This window comes from Salmo trutta, chromosome 24 (assembly GCF_901001165.1).
Source record: "Salmo trutta chromosome 24, fSalTru1.1, whole genome shotgun sequence".
NCBI classification, from domain to species: domain Eukaryota; kingdom Metazoa; phylum Chordata; class Actinopteri; order Salmoniformes; family Salmonidae; genus Salmo; species Salmo trutta.
The window spans coordinates 29,847,694-29,872,142 of NC_042980.1; the positions used below are offsets into that span (position 1 = coordinate 29,847,694).

Genomic DNA, 24,449 nt, shown 5'->3' on the forward strand with positions numbered 1-24,449 from the left:
GTGAAGAAGGAAAACACAAACAACGTATACAAAAACAAACTAACTAGACAGTCTCGTCAGGCACACAGCAAAACAAGAAACAATCTCCCACAAAATCCCATGACAAACACACTCCTAAATATAGGACCTTCAATCAGAGGCAACGATAGACAGCTGCCTCCAATTGAAGGCCCCACTCCCCATTACCAAAACATAGAAATACAAACGCCTAGACAGAGCATAGAAATAAACTAACATAGAACGATAACCCAAAAACCCCGGAATACATAAATCAAATACCCCTCTACATACACAACCACCCCGAACCATATAAACCAAATACCCCCTCTACATGAACACATACACAAACACACCCTGAACCACATAAAACAAATACCCCCTGCCACGTCCTGACCAAACTATAAGAACAAATAACCCCTTACTGGTCAGGACGTGACAGTCTGTTACTTGAGCTCTGTGAATCATTAATTTGGGCTACTATTTCTGAGTCTGGTAACTCTAATGAACTTATCCTCTTCAGCAGAGGTAACTCTGGGTCCTCATGAGAGCCAGTTTCATCATAGCGCTTGATGGTTTTTGCGACTGCATTTGAAGAAACTATTTTCCGAATCGACTGGCCTTCATGTCTTAAAGTAATGATGGCCTCTCGTTTCTCTTTGTTATTTTAGATGTTCTTGCCATAATATGGACTTGGTCTTTTACCAAATAGGGCTATCTTCTGTATACCACCCCTACCTTGTCACAACACAACTGATTGGCTCAAACACATTAAGAAGCAAAGAAATTCCACAAATTAACTTTTAACAAGGCACACCTTTTAATTCAAATGCATTCCAGGTGACTACCATTCCAGGTGACTAAGCTGGTTGAGAGAATGCTAAGAGTGTGCAAAGCTGTCATCAAGGCAAAGGGTGGCTACTTTGAAGAATCTCAAATATAAAACATAGTTTGATTTGTTTAACACTTTTTTGGTTACTTTATGATTCCATATGTGTTATTTCATAGTTTTGATGTCTTCGCTATTATTCTACAATGTAGAAAATAGAACAAATAAAGGAAAACCTTTGAATGAGTAGGCGTGTACAAACTTTTGACTGGTACTGTATAACATAGTTGAACACTTATATACAGGTTCACCTTGGGTTGTGGACAATAAAAGGCCACTCTAAAATGTGCAGTTTTGTCACACAACGCCACAGATGTGTCAAGTTTTGATGGAGCGTGCAATTGGCTTGCTGACTGCAGGAATGTCCACTAGAGCTGTTGCCAGAGAATTGAATGTTCATTTCTCTAACATAAGCCACTCCACGTCATTTAAGAGAATTTGGCAGTACGTCCAACCGGCCTTACAACCGCAGACCACGTGTAACCACCCAAGCCCAGTACCTCCACATTCGGCTTCTTCATCTGTGTGATCGTCTGCGACCAGCCACCTGGACAGCTGATGAAACTCTGGGTTTGCACAACCGAAGAATTTCTGTCAGCAATCAAACCATCTCAGGGAAGCTCATCTGCGTGCTTGTCGACCTCACCAGGGTCTTGACCTGACTGCAGTTCGACGTCGTAACCAACTTCAGTGGGCAAATGCTCACCTTCGACCCTGGAGAAGTGTGCTATTCACAGATGAATCCCGGTTTGTACCGGGTAGATGGTAGACAGCATGTATGGCATCATGTGGGAGAGCGGTTTGCTGATATGAACAGAGTGCCCAATGGTGGCAGAGTGACATGGGCAGGCATAAGCTACGAGCAACTAACACAATTGCATTTTATCGATGTCAATTTGAATGCACAGAGAGGCATGTTTGGGATGCTCTGGATCGACTTGTATGACAGCGTGTTCCAGTTCACCGCTAATATCCAGCAACTTCGCACAGCCAATGAAGAGGAGTGAGACAAACTTCCACAAGCCACAATCAACAGCCTGATCAACTCTGTGTGAAGGAGATGTGTCGCGCTGCATGAAGCAAATGTTGGTCACACCAGATACTGACTGGTTTTCTGATCCATGCCTCTACCTTTTTTTAAAGGCATATGTGACAAACAGATGCATATCTGTATTCCCAGTTATGTTAAATCCATAGATTAGGGCATAATGAATTTATTTAAATTGACTGATTTCCTTATATGAACTGTTACTTCCTTGTAATTGTTGCATGTTGCGTTTATATTTTTGTTTAGTGTAGATGTCCCTAGCCTACCTCATATAGGTAATAAATTCAATGCAGTAAGTGTTATATTTAGCTAATAAATGATGGGTTATGCATAAGCTTCTAACTTATAGCCTCTGTCCGATGTCCTCTCTCCTTAAAAAAACACCCCTTAGCTCTTGCTGTCCCAGGAAAAGCTAGACTAGAATAGCTTGCTTGACATTTTTTAAAGCATTTCTTATACTAATAGACTATTGGAAGAGGGATGCAAGCTCTTGTTTGCTTAATGTTAAATACAGCAGCCAATAGAAGCCACAGCCAATAGAACTCAAGCATGTCATTACAATGATGAAGATAAGGACAACAAAACTTATTTCATTTAGCTGTTGAAAGGAATGAAGCACGAATAGAGAGAGAAAGAGGAGGTAGGTTAATACGCACGTCACACAACATTAGGGGAAATATTATGAAAGGTAGCCTATATATGCATCTGCCTACTAATTACAACAACAACAAAAACGATTATATTTCAAAATTAAAATTACATTTGCTAGCCTATAATTGTAACTTTGTATGCTGCATGTCCTGCACCAGCATCACGTTTTTTCCAGCTTCATGGTTTGAACGAGTTCCATAATTCCAGTCCATATAATACAGTTTAATATAGTACAGTAATAGGCTACAGTCCACACTGAAAAAGGTTAGGCTGCTGGAGCTTGTTTCATTTATTTACCCAAGAGAGCATAGATGCATCTATGGGCTTATGTGTTTTTCTGTCGTGCGTAATGTGCTGTAGCCTATACAGTATAGGCCAGGGTTCCCCAACTGGCAGCCGCAGCCCGAATTTGGCCCATGGATAGTTTTCTGGGGGAATTGTTTTGTTTTTTTGAGGGGGGGGGGCATAATAGACTGTAAAAACACCAGGAAATCACCTCTAAGTGATGTTAATTTTGGAAATCTGTTCCCAAGTTTTCCCTCGTATAATAGGGAGACATGAGATCATACAAAAATACATTTCCATTTTTGTCATTTAGCAGACGCTCTTATCCACAGCAACTAGGGTTAAGTGCCTTGCTCAACGGCACATCAACAGATTTTTCACCTTTTTCATAAAAAAAAAAGCAGCCTTTCGGTTACTGGCCCAATGCTCTTATCCACTAGGCTACCTAGTGAGCAAGGTTTGAGAAATGATTATGTTTTAGTCAAATATTATATCTGCTTCTTGCAGTCAATTTGCAGTCTACAAATGATTTGTAATTATGTTCCGGCCCTCCGACCATCGACTTAAGAAAAAATCGTCCCGCGGATGAATATAGTTGATGATCCCTGTCATCAACTATATTCTATGTATCGGATAATCACACAATCATTTGGGCTTTTTTGGGTTTGGGATCATAATATGTATTTAATATATGGCTCATCAGACTCAGGTAACATCAGGTTTGAATTTTCATGTTGATCAAAGCTCTAATCAAATCCAGACATATTTATATGCTTTATAATGCTTTTGAACGACTCTTCCATTTTGGGGGGGGAAATACCAGGTTACCCGGGAGAAAAGTGATTTATTCTCAGGATGGAACATTTGTAAAATACAGAGAAAATATTCAACGCTAACAATGACTTCCCCTCAATAACAGACAGGCCGACGTCTCCATAGGGAACCAGGGAATGATGGCGTTTCTTCACTGTACAGTGTTACCAAGGTGGTTCAGGGAACCATGCTCACGTGATGAGTAGCCTTGCCTGAGACCGAAAGACTTATGTTAGTCATTTACATTTGAGTAATTTAGTCGTTCTTTTCCAGAGCGATTTACATTTAATGTATTCTTGGTGAGACAACCAAATATCAAAGTCATATTAAGTACATTTTTGTTCAATAAAGTAGCTATCAGCAAAGTCAGTGCTAGTAGGAAAAAGTCAAGTGCGAGTGTTAGTTCCTGTGGAAATGCCTATAGGCTTTAGCTCAGTGGGCTATCACAGTCTTATGGGGCACAGACCACCAGGCAGTGTTGTGTAAACTCAGCTACATAACCCTGTCTTTCTCCCCTCCAGGCAAGTCTCCCTGCCTCCCTGCTACAGTAGAGCCCGTCTAACAAGAGTTGTAAATGGGATTAGTGCTTCTCTTTATGAAAGTCAACCATCCTTATTTGAGATCCACCTGGCCGGTTAAAGCTGTATTAGAAAGGTGTTTAGCAGAAACAAAAGAAAACATTAAGCTTTTAATCCCTTAAAGCTGCTTTATGTAATTTAATAAATAAACAGAAATGGTGTCTCTAGCTCCACTCCAAGGAAATGACTCATGCATGGTTCAGCATTGTCTGTCTGTCTGTCTGTCTGTCTGTCTGTCTGTCTGTCTGTCTGTCTGTCTGTCTGTCTGTCTGTCTGTCTGTCTGTCTGTCTGTCTGTCTGTCTGTCTGTCTGTCTGTCTGTCTGTTGGGACTGAGAGGGGCTTATTGTGGAGCAGGCAGACAACATATCAGACATACCATACCCTCTTCTCACCTCTCTTTTCCATTGTCTCCTCTTCTCTCTCCTCCTGTCCTATATGTTCACCCTCTCCTCTTCGTTTACTGTCTCCCCTTCTCCTCCCCTTCTCCTCCCTTCCCCTCGCCTCCCCTCCCCGCCCCTCCCTTCTTTCCACCTCTCCTCCCCTCCCCTTCCCTCTCCTCCCCTCCCCTCTCCTACCATCCCCTCTCCTCCCCTCCCCCTCATATTTTGCTGGTAATGTCTATTTCCAGACTCTGTAAGCTTATGGAACAAATACATTCATCTTCTACATATCCTTTTCCTGTGGGATAATTCAAAAACCTTGATTTTCTGTAAATTTGAAGCAGACTAAGCCGCTAATAATCAAAGTGCCAGTATTAACTGTAGTGGGATTTCCACTAACAAGGCTGGCTCTCTGCTACAGAATGTAAATATAGTTCTGCAGTCACCCAGTGTGTGTGACTGTGTGTGTGTGTGTGTGTGTGTGTGTGTGTGTGTGTGTGTGTGTGTGTGTGTGTGTGTTTGTGTGTGTGTGTGTGTGTGTGTGTGTGTACGTGTGAATGTGTGTCTATCTGTATGTGTGTGTGTGTGTGTGTGTGTGTGTATAGGCGTGTGTGTGTACGCGTGAATGTGTGTGTGTGTCTGTGAAGCCTGGGTGATGCCTGTTCATTAGCCAGTGTATTCCAGTGATGGGGGACTGCTGAGATACATTTAATTATTAATTGAGAGAAGCTGTCTCACACTGAGCCTAGGACAAATGAAAAAAAAATATTCCCAGGTAGCCTTGATAATCACGCCAAACACGCCCGTAGCAGTGAATTAACCACAGTTTTGGTCTGATTTCCTACGTGCTACACATGCTTATGTTGTCAAGCTGGGTGCTATATAAGCAACACTACAGTGTGCTTCCACTGAGAGCTAAATCAGGTTTCTATGTTGCCTGCACCCCAACGAGAGTAAAGCCCCTTCACACTCAGGTCTGGAATAGAAAAGGCTACAAAACAGTCCCCACCCAGCAGTAGCAGGGAATCAGCTGAGCCCATATTAGGGATGGGCCTGAGTAATGGTGTACTCGAACGGACGTCAAAGCTCCATCTTTAACCAGTGATATATATTTTTTCAAGTACTGTAAAAGTATTTGGTGGAATGTACTTTGTGTCTGCCCAAAGACAACGTTCCTTTGCTTTGACTCTAGTGTTCCATTTGTGCGGGGTACAACAAAACATAAACCAAGCCAAGCATCACATAGTTCTTCTCCCTGAATTCCCTTTCGCCCACCGCGTCTCATTCACTCAATTGCGTGTTACACATGCATGCTGAGTGTGCACCCAGGCTCCCGTTAGGCATACAGAAATAAATGTGTTCCAACAACGAGCTGCAGTTCTGGGATAATTGCGTCCCGTCTATTTTCCGCTCATGCTACTTTGCTAACGTCTAGTGCCATTTATAATTGGTTAGGCTAAAGCCCCCCTAAACATAGACAATATTCCACTGAAAATATACAAAAACATTATTTTGATAAAGAATAATTAAGCATATGCCTACTCACCAAACAGATGTTGTGTCCATAATTCATCACCATGTGGTGTTCAATGAGGAATTGTTGATCTATTTAGAAAATTCCAAAGAACCGACAGAATAAACTACACTGAACAAAAATATAAACTTAACATGCAACAATTTCAAAGATTTTACTGAGTTACAGTTCATATAAGGAAATCAGTCAATTCAAACAAATTCATAAGACCCCAATCTATGGATTTCACATGACTGGGCAAGAGCGCAGTCAGCAACCCCCCCTCAGATGATACAGCAAGTGAAGAAGCCGGATGTGGAGGGCTGGGTTTGGCGTAGTTACACATGGTCTGCGGTTGTGAGAAAGGTTGGATGTACACAAAAATTCTCTAAAACGGCATTGGAGACGGCTTAAGGTAGATCAATTAACATTCAATTCTCAGGCAACAGCTCTGGTGGGAATTCCTGCAGTCAGCATGCCAGTTGCACGCTCTGTGGCAAAACTGCACATTTTAGAGTGGCCTTTTATTGTCCCCAGCACAAGATGCACCTGTGTAATGATCTTACTGTTTAATCAGCTGCTTGATATGCCACACCTGCCAGGTGGGTGGATTATCTTGGCAAAGGAGAAATGCTCACTAACAGGGATGCAAACAAATTAGTGCACATTTGAAACAAAGCTATGCCATTGCACAGTCATAAGCTTCTTTCTACAAGCAAGCACCACTGCTGAGGTTACTGCATTTTGAAGATTGTTTTCCACAATATAATATAACCTTATAACCTACTTGATTTTAGTTTCAAAAAAGGAATCTTAAATGGCACATGATTTTTTAATGACTGAAAATACATGTTCAGTGCATTCGGTAAGAATTCAGACGCCTTGACTTTTTCCACATTTTGTTACGTAACAGCCATATTCTAAAACTGATTAAATTGTTTTTTCACCCTCATCAATCTACACACAATACCCCATAATGACAAAGCAAAAATGGTTTTTTTGAATTTTTTGTCAATTCATGTAAAATTGAAAACAGAAATATTACATTTACATAGGTATTCAGACCCTTTACTCAGTACTTTGTTGAAGCATCTTTGGCAGCGATTATAGCCTTGAGTCTTCTTGGGTATCATGCTACAAGCTTGGCACCTTCATTTGGGGAGTGTCTCCCACTCTTCTCTGCAGATCCTCTCAAGCTCTGTCAGGTTGGGTGGGAAGTGTCGCTGCACAGCTATTTTAGATATTTCCAGAGATGTTCGATCAAGTTCAAGTCCGGGCTCTGGCTGGGCCAGTCAATGACATTGAGACTTGTCCTGAAGCCACTCCTGCTTTGTCTTGGCTGTGTGCTTAGGGTTGTTGTCCTGTTGGAAGGTGAGCCTTCGCCCCAGTCTGAGGTCCTGAGCACTCTGGAGCAGGTTTTCATCAAGGATCTCTCTGTGTTTTACTCCATTAATCTTTCCCTTGATCCTGACTAGACTTCCAGTCCCTGCCGCTGAAAAACATCCCCACAGCATGATGCTGCCATCACCATGCTTCACCGTAGGGATGGTGCCAGGTTTCCTCCAGACGTAAAGCTTGGCATTCAGGCCAAAGAGTTCAATCTTGGTTTCATCAAATCAGAGAATCTTGTTTCTCATGGTCTGAGAGTCTTTACGAAAACTCCAAGCGCGTTGTCATGTGCCCTTTACTGAGGAGTGGCTTCCGTCTGGCCAATCTACCATAAATACCTGATTGGTGGAGGGTTGCAGAGATGGTTGTCCTTCTGGAAGGTTCTACCATCTCCACTGAGGAACTCGAGCTCTGTCAGAGTGACCATCAGGTTCTTGATCACCTCCCTGACCAAGGCCCTTCTTCCCTGTTTGCTCAGTTTGGCTGGGCGGCCAGCTCTAGGAAGAGTCTTGGTGGTTCCAAACTTCTTACATTTAAGAATGATGGAGGCCACTGTGTTCTTGGGGACCTTCAATAATGCAGACATTTTTGTACCCTTCCTCAAATCTGTGCATCGACACAATCCAATCTCGGAGCTGTACAGTTAATTCCTTCGACCTCATGGCTTGGTTTTTGCTCTGATATGCACTATCAATGGTGGGACCTTATATAGACAGGTGTGTGCCTTTCCAAATCATGTCCAATCAATTTTATTTATTTACCACAGGTGGACTCCAATCAAGTTGTAGAAACATCAAGGATCATCAATGGAAACTGGATGCACCTGAGCTCAATTTCTGAGTCTCATAGCAAAGGGTCTGAGGACTTAGGTATTTCAGTTTTTTATTTTTTATACATTTGCAAGAAAATTAAAAAATGTGTTTTTGCTTTGTCATTTTGCGGTATTGTGTGTAGATTGATCCAATTTAGAATAAGGCTATAACGTAACAAAATGTGGAAAAGTGAAGGGGTCTGAATACTTTCGGAATGCACTGTATATGTGCACATTTTGCAAGTTGGATTTTTTATTTGTAATAGTTCTGCTAAATTAGGCATTGTTGCGCACTGTTGGCATATAGATAAATGTGCATATATTTTTTTCCAGCCTTTTATTTTTTTTGTTGAGTAGTGAAACATAAAAAAAAGTAAAATGTCCATCCCTAGGCCATATCTCTCACGCCTTCACACCACAGGCTGTAAACCAACAGGATTGGCCTGGATAATGTTTCACCACTCTCTAAAGGAAACAACATGACAGATACTTGGCTAAGCTTGTTTTCTATAGTAGAGAATAATACCACCGCCTAAACCTCTTCAATGATAGGGCAAAATGTTGATTTCCGCCTAAATAGACATACCCAAATGAAATGATTTTTCATTAGATGCCAATAAACAATAACTGGTAATGTTGCATAGTTTTAGAAAGGTCTGGAACTCACCTTTTTGGGACAAATAGTTATAAATTCCCTTTGGAAAGAGAGCTTGAAATGACTGAAATGCTTACTAAATATAATAACAATCCAATTATAAACAACTTACTCTAAGATTTCCCCTTTCTTATAACTAAAATGCATACAGTTGAAGTCAGAAGTTTACATAGACTTAGGTTGGAGTCATTAAAACTCGTTTTTCAACCACTCCACAAATTTCTTGTTAACAAACTATAGTTTTGGCAAGTCGGTTAGGACATCTACTTTGGGCATGACACAAGTAATTTTTCCAACAATTGTTTACAGACAGATTATTTCACATATAATTCACTGTATCACAATTCCAGTGGGTCAGAAGTTTACATACACTAAGTTGACTTTGCCTTTAAACAGCTTGGAAAATTCCAGAAAATGATGTCATGGCTTTAGAAGCTTCTGATAGGCTAATAGACATCATTTGAGTCAGTTGGAGGTGTACCTGTGGATGTATTTCAAGGCCTACCTTCAAACTCAGTGCCTCTTTGCTTGACATCATGGGAAAATCAAAAGAAATCAGCCAAGACCAAGAAAAGTCTGGTTCATCATTGGGAGCAATTTCCAAATGGCTGAAGGTACATGTTCATCTGTACAAACAATAGAACGCAAGTTTAAACACCATGGGACCATGCAGCCGTTATACTGCTCAGGAAGGAGACGCATTCTGTCTCCTAGAGATGAACGTACTTTGGTGCGAAAACAACAGCAAAGGACCTTATGAAGATGCTGGAGGAAACAGGTACAAAAGTATCTATATCCACTGTAAAACGAGTCCTATATCGACATAACCTGAAAGAAGCCACTGCTCCAAAACTGCCATAAAATAGCCAGACTACGGTTTGCAACTGCACATGGGGACAAAGATTGTACTTTTGGGAGAAATGTCCTCTGGTCTGATGAAATAAAAACTGTTTGGCCATAATGACCATCGTTATGTTTGGAGGGAGAAGGGGGAGGCTTGCAAGCCAAAGAACACCATCCCAACCGTGAAGCACGGGGTTGGCAGCATCATGTTGTGGGGTGCTTTGCTGCAGGAGGGACTGGTGCACTTCACAAAATAGATGGCATCATGAGGGAGGAAAATTATGTGGATATATTGAAGCAACATCTCAAGACATCAGTCAGAAAGTTAAAGCTTGGTCGCAAATGGGTCTTCCAAATGGACAATGACCCCAAGCATACTTCCAAAGTTGTGGCAAAATGGCTTAAGGACAACAAAGTGTGCGAGCAAGGAGGCCTACAAACCTGACTCAGTTACACTAGCTCTGTCAGGAGGAATGGGCCAAATTTCACCCAACTTATTGTGGGAAGCTTGGGGAAGGCTACCCAAAACGTTTGACCCAAGTTAAACAATTTAAAGGCAACGCTACCAAATACTAATTGAGTGTATGTAAGCTTCTGACCCGCTGGGAATGTGATGAAAGAAATAAAAGCTGAAATAAATCATTCTCTCTCTATATCTCTACATTTCACATTCTTAAAATAAAGTGGTGATCCTAACTGACCTAAGACAGGGAATTTGTACTAGGATTAAATGTCAGGAATTTTGAAAAATTGAGTTTAAATGTATTTGGCTAAGGTGTATGTAAACTTCCGACTTCAACTGTATGATCATACTTGTGCAGTACAATATTAGCACTATTTCATATAACTGATGACAGAGAATTATCCTAAATGTCCACGGAGTGGCGTAGAGACACATTTCAAATATGTGCAGGTTCGGTACAACTCCTGCTTTAAGCATGAAGTGATTTCATCCGTCTGTGACAAAAAAAAGTGGTCTTGTATCAATTCTATGAAATTATTTTGTATTTTTTCATGTTGAAAGCTCTAAATCTGGCTAAGAATATCATATCGAGATTAAACTAATATTGTTGCATCCGCTAGACTCCCGTTTCATATGCAGTATTGCAAGCTGTGAGTTTCACAGGCACAGGAAATCGTTCCTTTGTCTGCATAGGCCAGAAAATGTGACACGTCACTCCCTATGCAAATGTTGGGTCTGAAACCTGTCACTGAAACCTGAGATGAGGCTTTCTGGCACGGGACCCTATGACGTTCACAGAGCACTTTGTACACCAAAATGTCAGCCAGAACTGGTCTAGAAACGCTCAAAATCCCCCATATAGGGAACTTAACATCTAAGAGGTTGGCTGTATTTATGTTCACAACTTTTTACTGTGTCAGTAAAATGCAGTCTATGGATAGCATATTCATATTTGGATGCAGAATGGCTATACATAGGCCTATACTGCAGGTCTGAGACAGAGTGTGAAAGTGAAGATTTTCTTTCGCTACAACTACACAACAACAAGGGTATGACATACCACCTTTAACAGACCTAAAACTCATCAAAAAGCAAGTATGGCCATCCTGGAGCATGTAGAGACAGAGATAGTTCTGACAGGTGTGCTTTACCATGCTCTATAATGTCCTGGTATGATAGCAGATGTAAGCTAGCTGCTGCCAACCTGCCATGCTCAGATATCTGACTGTGTCTAATAGACAGGGGATTGGCTGCTCTCTTCTACCAGGTAGCGAGGGATTCCGACTATTGTACTGCCCTCTAGACCTCCCTCCAGACCTCCCTTCTTCCCTCCAGACCTCCCTCCTTCCCTCTAGACCTCCCTCCAGATCTCCCTTCTTCCCTCCAGACCACCCTCCAGACCTCCCTCCTCCCTCCAGACCTCCCTCCTCCCTACAGACCTCCCTCCAGACCTCCCTCCTCCCTCCAGACCTCCCTCCTTCCCTCCAGACCTACTTCCTTCCCTCCAGATCTACCTTCCTTCAGACCTCCCTCCTTCCCTCCAGACCTCCCTCCTTCCCTCCAGACCTCCCTCCTTCCCTCCAGACCTCCCTCCTTGGCTCCACACATCCCTCCAGACCTCCCTCCCCTCCAGACCTCCCTCCAGACCTCTAGACCTCCCTCCAGACCTCCCTCCTCCCTTCAGACCTCCCTCCTTCCCTCCAGACCTCCCTCCAGACCTCCCTCCTTCCCTCTAAACCTCCCTCCTTCCAGACCTCCTTCCCTCCCTCCAGACCTCCCTCCCTCTCTCCGTCTGCAACTCTCACCTTGCCGTGTTAAATATTCATAGGCAAACTGGTTTCCTGGCAAAGCAAAGGATGAGAAAGGAAGAGGAGAGGAGGGAGAGGAAGAGGAGTGGATAGGAGATGAGGGAGAGGAAGAGGAAAGGAGGGAGAGGAAAGGGTTTGACAGCTTAATCATGGAGTCAGAGCTGCAGACAGGACAGGTCTTCTCTCTGCTGCCTCTGGCTGTCATAACCACCTACATGATGTAATCACCTCTCCTCTCCTGACATCCAGCAGACAGAGCAGAGAGAGAGCAGACAGGGCCATAGAGATACACAGAGGTATAGATTAGGGACAGATAGCACCATAGAGATACAGTGTGGTACAGACTAGAGACAGGCAGGGCCATAGAGATTAGAGGTCGACCGATTAATCGGAATGGCTGATTAATTAGGGCCGATTTCAAGTTTTCATAACAATCGGAAAACGGTATTTTTGGATGCCGATTTGGCCGATTCTTTTTTTAAATTATTTTATTTTTTACACCTTTATTTAACTAGGCAAGTCATTTAAGAACACATTCTTATTTTCAATGACGGCCTAGGAACGGTGGGTTAACTGCCTTGTTCAGGGGCAGAACGACAGATTTTTACCTTGTCAGCTCGGGGATTCAATCTTGCAACCTTACGGCTAACTAGTCCAATGCTCTATCCACCTGCTTTACATTGCACTCCACGAGGAGCCTGCCTGTTACGCGAATGCAGTAAGAAGCCAAGGTAAGTTGCTAGCTAGCATTAAACTTATCTTATAAAAAACAATCAATCAATCATAATCACTAGTTAACTACACATGGTTGATGATATTACTAGTTTATCTAGCCTGTCCTGCGTTGCATATAATCGCTTAGGTAGACGTTGCTCCAACCATAAACATCAATGCCTTTCTTAAAATCAATACACAAGTATAGATTTTTAAACCTGCATATTTAGTTAATATTGCCTGCTATCATGGATTTCTTTTAACTAGGGAAAATGTCTCACTTCTCTTGCAACAGAGTCAGGGTATATGCAGCAGTTTGGGCCGCCTGGCTCGTTGCGAACTAATTTGCCAGAATTTTACATAATTATGACATAACATTGAAGGTTGTGCAATGTAACAGGAATATTTAGATGTAGGGATGCCACCCGTTAGATAAAATACGGAACGGTTCCGTATTTCACTGAAAGAAAAAACGTTTTGTTTTCGAGATGATAGTTTCCGGATTCGACCATATTAATGACCAAAGGCTCGTATTTCTGTGTGTTATTATGTTATAATTAAGTCTATGATTTGATAGAGCAGTCTGACTGAGCGGTGGTAGGCAGCAGCAGGCTCGTTAGCATTCATTCAAACAGCACTTTTGTGCGTTTTGCCAGCAGCTCTTCGCTGTGCTTCAAGCATTGCGCTGTTTATGACTTCAAGCCTATCAACTCCCAAGATTAGGCTGGTGTAACCGATGTGAAATGGCTAGCTAGTTAGCGGGTGCGCGCTAATAGCGTTTCAAACGTCACTCGCTCTGAGACTTGGAGGAGTTGTTCCCAATGCTCTGCATGGGTAACGCTGCTTCGAGGGTGGCTGTTGTCGATGTGTTCCTGGTTCGAGCCCAGGTAGGAGTGAGGAGGGACGGAAGCTATACTGTTACACTGACAATACTAAAGTGCCTATGAGAACATCCAATAGTCAAAGGTATATGAAATACAAATCGTATTGAGAGAAATAGTCCTATGATTCCTATAATAACTACAACCTAAAACTTCTTACCTGGGAATATTGAAGACTCATGTTAAAAGGAACCACCAGCTTTCATATGTTCTCATGTTCTGAGCAAGGAACTTAAACGTTAGCTTTCTTACATGGCACATATTGCACTTTTACTTTCTTCTCCAACACTTTGTTTTTGCATTATTTAAACCAAATTGAACATGTTTCATTATTTATTTGAGGCTAAATTTATTTTATTGATGTATTATATTAAGTTAAAATAAGTGTTCATTCAGTATTGTTGTAATTGTCATTATTACAAATACATTTCTTCCCAGAAAATCGTCCGATTAATCGGCATCGGCTTTTTTGGCCCTCCAATAATCGGCATCGGCGTTGAAAAATCATAATCGGTCGACCTCTAATAGAGATACACAGAGGTATAGATTAGGGACAGACACGGCCATATAGATACACTGAGCTATAGATTAGGGACAGATAGCACCATAGAGATACAGTGTGGTACAGACTAGAGACAGATAGCACCATAGAGATACAGTGTGGTACAGACTAGAGACAGGCAGGGCCATAGAGATACACAGAGGTATAGATTAAGGACAGACAGGGCCATATAGATACACTGAGCTATAGATTAGAGACAGATAGCACCATAGAGATACAGTGTGGTACAGACTAGAGACAGACAGGGCCATAGAGATATACAGAGGTATAGATTAAGGACAGACAGGGCCATATAGATACACTGAGCTATAGACTAGAGACAGATAGCACCATAGAGATACAGTGTGGTACAGACTAGAGACAGACAGGGCCATAGAGATATACAGAGGTATAGATTAAGGACAGACAGGGCCATATAGATACACTGAGCTATAGATTAGGGACAGACAGGGCCATATAGATACACTGAGCTATAGATTAGGGACAGACAGGGCCATAGAGCTACACAGAGAGGTAAAGAAGATAGAGACAGGGTGGTAGACATAGAAAGACAGAGAGAATGTTTCAGAGAGGTGAGGAAAGTGAAAGCCTCAGAAATACAGAGGCACAGATGGGATCTGCCAGACGAAAGGCTGGTATAGAGGGGAGAGGCTATAAAGACAGAGGGAGGAGGTTAGGGCAGGGGTGTCAAACTAATTTTCCCTGCAGGCCGCAAATTATTCTTCACGGAGGTCCAGAGAGCTGGATTTAAAATGTATTACATTTCCTTTATCCATCGCTTTTGGATTTTGAATCCTCCCTGAATGTCTAGCTTTCGTTTCGATGACTGTTAGCAAGCTGGACAGACTGAAGAGACTATAAATGTAGGCCATTGTCATTTCTGCACAGTTTCCATTAGGTTTTAGTCATTTCAATGTCGATTGAAAAAATGTCATTCAATTGTATTTTTTTTTACTCAAACCACCCGCCGGCCGGATTGAATGGGCTAACGTTCGTTAGAGAGAAGTTATTAAAGAGCTACTGAGATGAAGGGAGAGGTTAGAGAGTTCACTTATAGAGCTACTGGGAAACAGTTTGTCAAGAGGTAATCTGAACAGTCTTCCAGTATGAATGGACAGTCATCCAATCTATTCACCCACAGCCACGTCACGTTAGACCCAGCCGTGCTCGTATCAGACATCCCAAATACAGACCTAGGTCTTCCAGTATGAACGGACAGTCGTCCACTCTATTCACACACAGCCACGTCATGTTAGATCCAGCCGTGCTCGTACCAGACATCCCAAATTGAATCCAAATCGTTTCTTTTCACTCACATTGAAAGAGTCTATTATAACTTTCTATGGCCCTTTAGTATTGAGTGAAGTTGGGAATTGAAAAAAAGATTGAACGTGAGAGAGGTTCCTCAGAGACCAGTGCTATCTCACTCAGTTCTATCCTTTTTCTCTCTAGAGGTCTTGAAATACAACAGACCTGAGAACACCCACACACACAGCTTTGTTTTCGTGAAATTTTAGGACCTTTTGGAGTGTAAAAATGTTTGACCATTAAATATCCTATTTTCCCTAACCCTAAACCTAACCCTAAACCTAACCCTTAACCTATCCCTAACCTTAACCCCCAAAACCCTAAACCTAACCATAACCATAGGCCTAACCCTAAACCTAACCCTAAACCCAAAACCCTAAACCTAACCCTTACCCTTAAAATAACATTTGAACAAATTCTGGACCTGATATTTTTCTACCTTTTCAGAACATTCAGGTGAAATGTTAGGACATTGGGGTTCTGATAATGTAGGAAAACAAACAAACACACACACACACACACACACACACACACACCAGGATATGGACAGACAGTGGCAAGTGAAATTGAAGGACTTTCAAGTACTTTTTCAAGCACTAATATTTATTTTCAAGTACCATCAATTTGAAATAGGTCCTATTATGCAATTATTTTTGGTCACCAACAGATGGCAGTATATCGCCACAACCGCATGAAAAAACAAACAACTAACTTACCATTCAAATCAAATCAAATGTTATTGGTCACACACATATATTTAGCAGATGTTATTGCGGGTGTAGCGAAATGCTTGTGTTCCTAGCTCCAACAGTGAAGTAGTATCTAACAATTCACAACAATACACACAAATCTCTCAATGGAATTGGTAGGTGGCTAGTGATGGCTATTTAACAGTCTGATGGCCTTGAGCTAGAAGATGTTTTTCAGTCTCTCTGTCCCAGCTTTGATGCACCTGTACTGACCTTGCCTTCTGGATGATAGCAGAGTGAAAAGGCTGGTCGTTGTCCTTGATAATCTTTTTGGCATTCCTGTGACATCAGGTGCTGTAGGTGTTCTGGAGGGCAGGCAGTGTGCCCCTGGTGATGCACTGGGCAGACCTCACTACCCTCTGGAGAGTCCTGCAGTTGCGGACGGTGCAATTGCCATACCAGGCGGCGATACAGCCCGACAGGATGCTCTCAATGGTGCATCTGTAAATGCTTGTGAGGATCTTAGGGGCCAAGCCGAATTTCTTCAGCCTCCTGAGGTTGAAGAGGCACTCTTGGGCTTTCTTCACCACACTGTCTGTGTGGGTGGACCATTTCAGACTGTCAGTGATGTGTACAGTACACCGAGGAACTTGAAGCTTTTCACCTTCTCCACTGTGGTCCTGTTGATGTTCTACTCAATAATACGTTTCACTACTTATTTACTAAATACATGAGTGGTAAGTCTAAGACTGATGATGTTGACTGATTTCCTTATATGAACTGTAACTCAGTACAATCTTTGAAATTGTCCCGGACTTGAAGTTTGGGAACCATTGTACTACTAACTTCTCTCCCTGCTTGCTTTAATGCTTCCTCTCTCTATGTATTTCCTTTGCCTCCTTCATTGCAACCTGACTCACCACTGTCTGTCTCTATAAAGAAAAGGTATTTTGTTATGAGAACTTAAAATAGCCCATCTTTTGATTATAGCGAGCTTAATTTCAGTCAACTGCTCCTGCTGAGGTCAGGCTCTGTACAACGTTAGCTTCTAATTTCATCCTTCTAGCCAGCTAGTTATAGGTAGCTACCTGGCTAATGTTTACCTGGCGCCGACAAAGATGGTCGCCTCGCTTCACGGTTTTAGCAAACTATGCAGTATTTTGTTTTTTTATGAATTATATATTACACTGATACCCCAGGAAATCTTAAGTCTTATTACATTCAGCCGGGAAGAACTATTGGATATAAGAGCAATGTCAACTCACCAACATTATGACCAGGAATACGACTTTCCCGAAGCGGAACCTCTGTTTGGACCACCACCCAGGACAATGGGTCGGATCCCAGTAGGCGACCCAAGACAACGGCGCCGCAGAAGGGGCAGACAGAGCAGTCTTCTGGTCAGGCTCCGTAGACGGGCACATCGCTCACCTCTCCCAAGTACACTACTCGCCAATGTCTAGTCTCTTGACAACAATGTAGACAAAATTCGAGCAAGGGTTGCCTTCCAGAGAGACATCAGAGATTGTAACATTCTCTGTTTCACGGAAACATGGCTCACTTGGGATACGTTATCAGAGTTTGTACAGTCACCCGGTTTCGTCACGCATCGCGCCGACAGAAACAAACATCTTTCTGGTAAGAAGAAGGGCGGGGGTGTATGCCTTATGATTAACGAGTCATGGTGTGATCATAACAACATATAGGACCTCAAGTCCTTTTGTTCACCTGACCTAGAATTCCTTACAATCAAATGCCGACCGCATTATCTACCAAGAGAATTCTCTTCGATTATAATCACAGCCGTGTATATCCCCCCAAGCAGACACCTCAACGGCCCTGAAAGAACTTCATTGGACTCTATATAAACTAGAAACCACATATCCTGAGGCTGCATTTATTGTAGCTGGGGGTTTTAACAAGGCTAATCTGAAAGCAAGGCTCCCTAAATTTTATCAGCATATCGAATGCGCGACCCGGGCTGGCAAAATTCTGGATCACTGCTACTCTAACTTCCGCGACGCATACAAAGCCCTCCCTCGCCCTAAAACAGGAAACACCCGTGCTCAGGTCTGTTCAACGCTGGTCCGACCAATATGATTCCTCGCTTCAAGTTTGCTTCGATCACGTGGACTGGGATATGGTCCGGATAGCCTCAGACAACAACATTGATGTATACGCTGATTCGGTGAGCGAGTTTATTAGCAAGTGCATCGGTGATGTTGTACCCACGGTGACTATTAAAACCTTCCCCAACCAGAAACTGTGGATTGATGGCAGCATTCGCGCAAAACTGAAAGCGCGAACCACTGCTTTTAATCATGGCAAGGCGACCGGAAACATGACCGAATACAAACAGTGTAGCTATTCCCTCCACAAGGCAATCAAACCAGCTAAGCGTCAGTATAGAGACAAAGTAGAGTCGCAATTCAAAGGCTCAGACACGAGACGTATGTGGCAGGACACCGATGTCTTGCTCCCAGACAAACTAAACAACTTCTTTGCTCGCTTTGAGGACAATACAGTGCCACTGACACGGCCCGCTACCAAAACCTGTGGGCTCTCCTTCACCGCAGCCGACGTGAGTAAAACTTTTAAACGTGTTAACCCTCACAAGGCTGCCGGCCCAGACGGCATCCCTAGCCACGTCCTCAGAGCATGCGCAGACCAGCTGACTGGTGTGTTTACGGACATATTCAATCAATCCTTATCCCAGTCTGCTGTTCCCACACGCTTCAAGAGGGCAACCATTGTTCTTGTTCCCAAGAAAGCTAAGGTAATTGAGCTAAACAACTATCGCCCAGTAGCACTCAATTCCATCATCATGAAGTGCTTTGAGAGACTAGTCAAGGATCATATCACCTCCACCCTACCTGACAACCCTAGACCCACTCCAATTTGCTTACCGCCCCAATAGGTCCACAGATGATGCAATCGCAATCACACTGCACATTGCCCTAACCCATCTGGACAAGAGGAATACCTACGTAAGAATGCTATTCATCGATTACAGCTCAACATTAAACACATTAGTACCCTCCAAACTTGTCATTAAGCTCGAGACCCTGGGTCTCGACCCCGCCCTGTGCAACTGGGTCCTGGACTTTCTGACGGGCCGCCCCCAGGTGGTGAGGGTAGGAAACATCTCCACAAGGGTGCGCTCTCAGCCCTCTCCTGTACTCCCTGTTCACCCATGACTGCGTGGCCAAGTACACCTCCAACTCAATCATCAAGTTTGCAGACAAAACTACAGTGGTAGGCTTGATTACCAACAACGATAAGATGGCCTACAGGGCGGAGGTTAGGGCCCTCAGAGTGTGGTGTCAGGAAAGAAACCTCACACTCAACGTCAACAAAACAAAGGAGATGATCGTGGACTTCAGGAAACAGCAGAGGGAGCACCCCCCTATCCACATCGATGAGACAGTAGTGGAGAAGGTGGAAAGTTTTAAGTTCCTCGGCGTACACATCACGGACAAACTGAAATGGTCCACCCACACAGACAGCGTGGTGAAGAAGGCGCCTCTTCAACCTCAGGAGGCTGAAGATATTTGGCTTGTCACCAAAAACACTCAAAACCTTTTACAGATGCACAATCGAGAGCATCCTGTCGGGCTGTATCACCGCCTGGTACGGCAACTGCTCCGCCCACAACTGTAAGGATAAACAGAGGGTAGTGAGGTCTGCACAACGCATCACCGGGGGCAAATTACCTGCCCTCCAGGACACCTACACCCCCGGATGTCACAGGAAGGCCAAAAAGATCATCAAGGACAACAACCACCCAAGCCACTGCCTGTTCACCACGCTATCATCCAGAAGGTGAGGTCAGTACAGGTGCATCAAAGCTGGGACCGAGAGACTGAAAAACAGCTTCTATCTCAAGGCCATCAGACTGTTAAACAGCCATCACTAACATTGAGTGGCTGCTGCTAACATATTGATTCAAAACTCTAGCCACTTTAATAATTAAAAATTGGATGTAATAAATGTATCACTTTAAACAATGCCACTTTATATAATGTTTACATACCCTACATTACTCATCTCATATGTATATAGTGTACTCTATACCATCTACTGCATCTTGCCTATGCCGTTCGGCCATTGCTCATCCATATATTTATATGTACATATTCTTATCCATTCCTTTACACTTGTGTGTATAAGGTAGTTGTTGTGAAATTGATAGATTACTTGTTAGATATTACTAGATGGTCGAAACTAGAAGCACAAGCATTTCGCTACACTCGCATTAACATCTGCTAACCATGTGTATGTGACCAATAAAATTGGATTTGATTTGAGCTAGCTAGACATCTGACTGAAATATCAGCATCTTTTTAATAGTTGTACACTCATTCTCCGAGAGTCTGTTGACACGGCAGGAGTTGAGGGATGTTAAAAGAATTTCCACTGTCAGCAGCGTCTCTCTGCTACTTGCCACTGTAGGTCTGTGCTGAGGTAGTTCGTTTTACCTCTCGGCCTTTGTCTTGGGCGGAGATTCCCGTTTGACAGAGTGGTAAATGAATGCGCTGCTAACAAAGCAAATCCAGGGGAGCAGGCAAACATAACAAGCATACATGAATCATTCATGATTACACTCATTCGCAGAGGTAGGTGCGATAAAAACTCAGATGAATAAGCTTTCTGAGCGTTGATCAACGCTAGGAACGCAATATGTAGGTATACGATAATTAACAAAATGGTGAGTAAATGCTATTTCACAAATATAAAGGTGTGTAAACAGCGCTTACATGCGTTTAACCTCAACTACATCCCTGGTTGGGTCTGGCAAAACCCATTCATAAACATCAATATCCTGCCAGGCAGGTTGAATCTACATTTTTCCAGGATTTTTGCTATCAATATGATGTTTGGTGGCACCTAATCAGTCAGTTCTGTCCTGTCTGGCTGAGTGGCCGTGTGGGTGGAATGAGCGAGCTCGCCTGGCATCCAGAGCACCAAACACGTGAGGAAATAAAACTTGGTAGACCGCCTGAAATGTATTCACAAGACCAATACATTTTTCTAATATTTTCATATTAACATATTTTATCATTTCTGTTCTCCTCTCATTTTAAGTACTTTTCAAGTACCAACTTGAGAAAATATCTGATTTTCAAAGTATTCTAGTACTTGAATTTCAGAGTGACAAATTACTTTAAGCACCTCAAGCACCTTGTGCGAACCCTGACACACACATACACACAAACCCAAACACACACTCTCTTACCCCATTCATGGGATAGGTATTCCATCCCAGCTCTCCCAAAACAGAGGTGGTGTCCAGCAGTACCACTGAAACAGAACAGGAGAGAGAAACACAACCATTAGCATAATGTTGATATACATAGATCACTGTTTCCACCTCAGTAATTGAAATATAGCTCATAAATGTTCTCATTTAGACTTTTGTATCTTAACAAAAATGAGTTTTTCACCCAGATGAATATTTGCGGTGGGTCCATTTCAGTAAAGCATTATTTCAGAGCTGAAGAGACAAATTTAGGCCTGATAGATTGCAGTCAGATTGCTGTCAACAGTCTCTCTCTCTCTCCCATTCACTGGCTTTATTTCAATGTCACTCAGATAATAAGGGCTTCTTGTATGTCCCCAGAGTTTGCTTGCAGCACCAGATAAGATTACAAATACCCGTCCCTCCGTCCTAAACCATTTCAGTGTAATATCTGGCTATTTATTGTGAATGGGTCTCTGTAATTCATGTACATTATGTATACAGTAGCATGCAAATTGTATACACAGTTGCATGGATTCTGATAGATTCTGTTGATAGCTTTGACTGTAATAGGAAAACATGTCATTGACCTTCTGATATAAAATCCATTGAAATACCAGTAACTTTATTCGTGAAAAGTGATTAATCTTTACATACTTGTTGATTTTAGCAGAGAGGAATGTCACTCCCAGAACCTTTCAGGGTTTTTCTATTGAGGCTTATCACTTAGTCAATATTCCAAGTTCACTGCTCCCAGGCAGCAGCATCAGGAACTTGAGTCTGTCAAAATATTATAGTTCTAAAACATCTTTCCATCTCTGTCTCTCTCAAGGACAGAAAGCTAAATAATTCAGGATCAGAATGTCATTAGGCAAACTTCACTTTTATAAAGACTAGAATAATAATCTCAGTCTTTCTGAGCAGTGGGTGGATGGATTAGAGGTTTAACCTTCAACTTCACACATGAAGTCTCTTATAAGAATCTGTGTTTGAACATTATCTGTGTTCTCTGTCTCTTCTCTAAAAGTGATGTAACCTTAACTGCAGAATCTAAACACGATATAGATGCATTAACATGACTTTTACCATACATTAGCAAACAAGGGAGAATTTCCATGATTGTGAATGTCAAGCCAGCATTTCTGACAAAAACTGTCCAACCAGTTCATGAGCCTTTGTGTGTTGTCAGTGTGTATGTGTGTGTTGTCAGTATGTGTGTGTGTGTTGTCAGTGTGTATGTGTGTGTGTTGTCAGTGTGTGTGTTGTCAGTGTGTATGTGTGTGTGTTGTCAGTATGTGTGTGTGTATGTGTGTGTGTTGTCAGTATGTGCGTGCGTCTTGTCAGTGTGTATGTGTGTGTGTTGTCAGTATGTGTGTGTGTGTTGTCAGTATGTGTGTGCGTCTTGTCAGTGTGTATGTGTGTGTGTTGTCAGTATGTGTGTGTGTGTTGTCAGTGTGTATGTGTGTGTGTTGTCAGTGTGTGTGTGTGTGTGTGTGTGTGTGTGTGTGTGTGTGTGTGTGTGTGTGTGTGTGTGTGTTGTCAGTATGTGTGCGTCTTGTCAGTGTGTATGTGTGTGTGTTGTCAGTATGTGTGTGTGTGTGTGTGTGTGTGTGTGTGTGTGTGTGTGTGTGTGTGTGTGTGTGTGTGTGTGTGTGTTGCAGGCTGTAAGACATCTGTGTGCTACCACGTACACTACCGGTCAAAAGTTTGGGGTCATTTAGAAATGTCCTTGTTTTTGAAAGAAAAGCAAAGCAAAGTCCATTAAAATAACATCAAATTGGTCAGAAATACAGTGTAGACATTGTTAATGTTGTAAATGACTATTGTAGCTGGAAACGGCAGATTTTTTATGGAATATCTACATAGGCGTACAGAGGCCCATTATTAGCAACCATCACTCCTGTGTTCCAATGGCACGTTGTGTTAGCTAATCCAAGTTTATCATTTTAAAAGGCTAATTGATCATTAGAAAACCCTTTTGCAATTATATTAGCACAGCCTCACAAGTCCCCAACTGGCAGCTTCATTAAATGGTACACGCAAAACACCAGTCTCAATGTCAACAGTGAAGAGGCAACTCTGGGATGCTGGCCTTCTAGGCAGAGTTCCTCTGTCCAGTGTCTGTTCTTTTCCCCATCTTAATCTTTACTTTTTATTGGCCAGTCTGAGATATGGCTTTTTCTTTGCAACTCTGCCTAGAAGGCCAGCATCCCAGAATCGCCTCTTCACAAAAAACAAGGACATTTCTATGTGACCCCAAACTTTTGAACAGTAGTGTATATGTCGGTCATAATAAGCTAAATACTCTTTACACAGCGTCTCCATGTGAGCAAGCCACCCACCCACCCAGATGGGGGTGTGCTCGCCCCCCAGATTCATGTAGTCCACAATCAACTCATTGGTCTTACTGACGTTGAGGGAGAGGTTGTTGCTCTGGCACCACACTGCCAGGTAACTGACCTCCTCCCTGTAGGCTGACTCATTGTCGCCGCTGATCAGGCCTATCACCGTCGTGTTGTCAGCAAACTTGAGGATGGTGTTGGAGTCGTGCGTGGCCACGCATTCATGGGTGAACAGGGAGTACAGGAGGGGACTAAGCACACACCTCTGTGGGGCCCCCGTGTTGAGGGTCAGCGTGGTGGAGGTGATGTTGCCTACCCTCACCACCTGGGGTCGGTCCGTCAGGAAGTCCAAGATCCAGTTGCACAGGGAGGTGTTCAGACCCAGTCCTAAACTTGGTGATGAGCTTGGAGGGGACAATGGTGTTGAACGCTGAGCTGTAATCAATGAACAGCATTCCTCTTATCTAGGTGGGTGAGGGCAGTGTGGAGAGCAATTGAGGTTGCGTCATCTATGGATCTGTTGGGGCGGTATGCAAATTGGAGTGGGTCTAGGGTGTCTGGGATGGTGGAGTTAATGTGTGCCTTAACAA

General features: G+C 42.8%; 1 protein-coding gene across 3 annotated transcripts in view; it reads right to left on the reverse strand.

The window, feature by feature from the left end:
* LOC115161067 (ephrin type-A receptor 6-like) overlaps positions 1 to 24,449 on the reverse strand; it is a 162,075-nt gene that overhangs the window by 128,749 nt on the left and 8,877 nt on the right. For all 3 annotated transcript variants that reach the window (XM_029711779.1, XM_029711780.1, XM_029711781.1), the window contains exon 2: positions 21,515 to 21,579. In XM_029711779.1, coding sequence (XP_029567639.1) covers positions 21,515 to 21,579 — 65 coding nt within the window. The remainder of the gene's footprint in view (positions 1 to 21,514; positions 21,580 to 24,449) is intronic.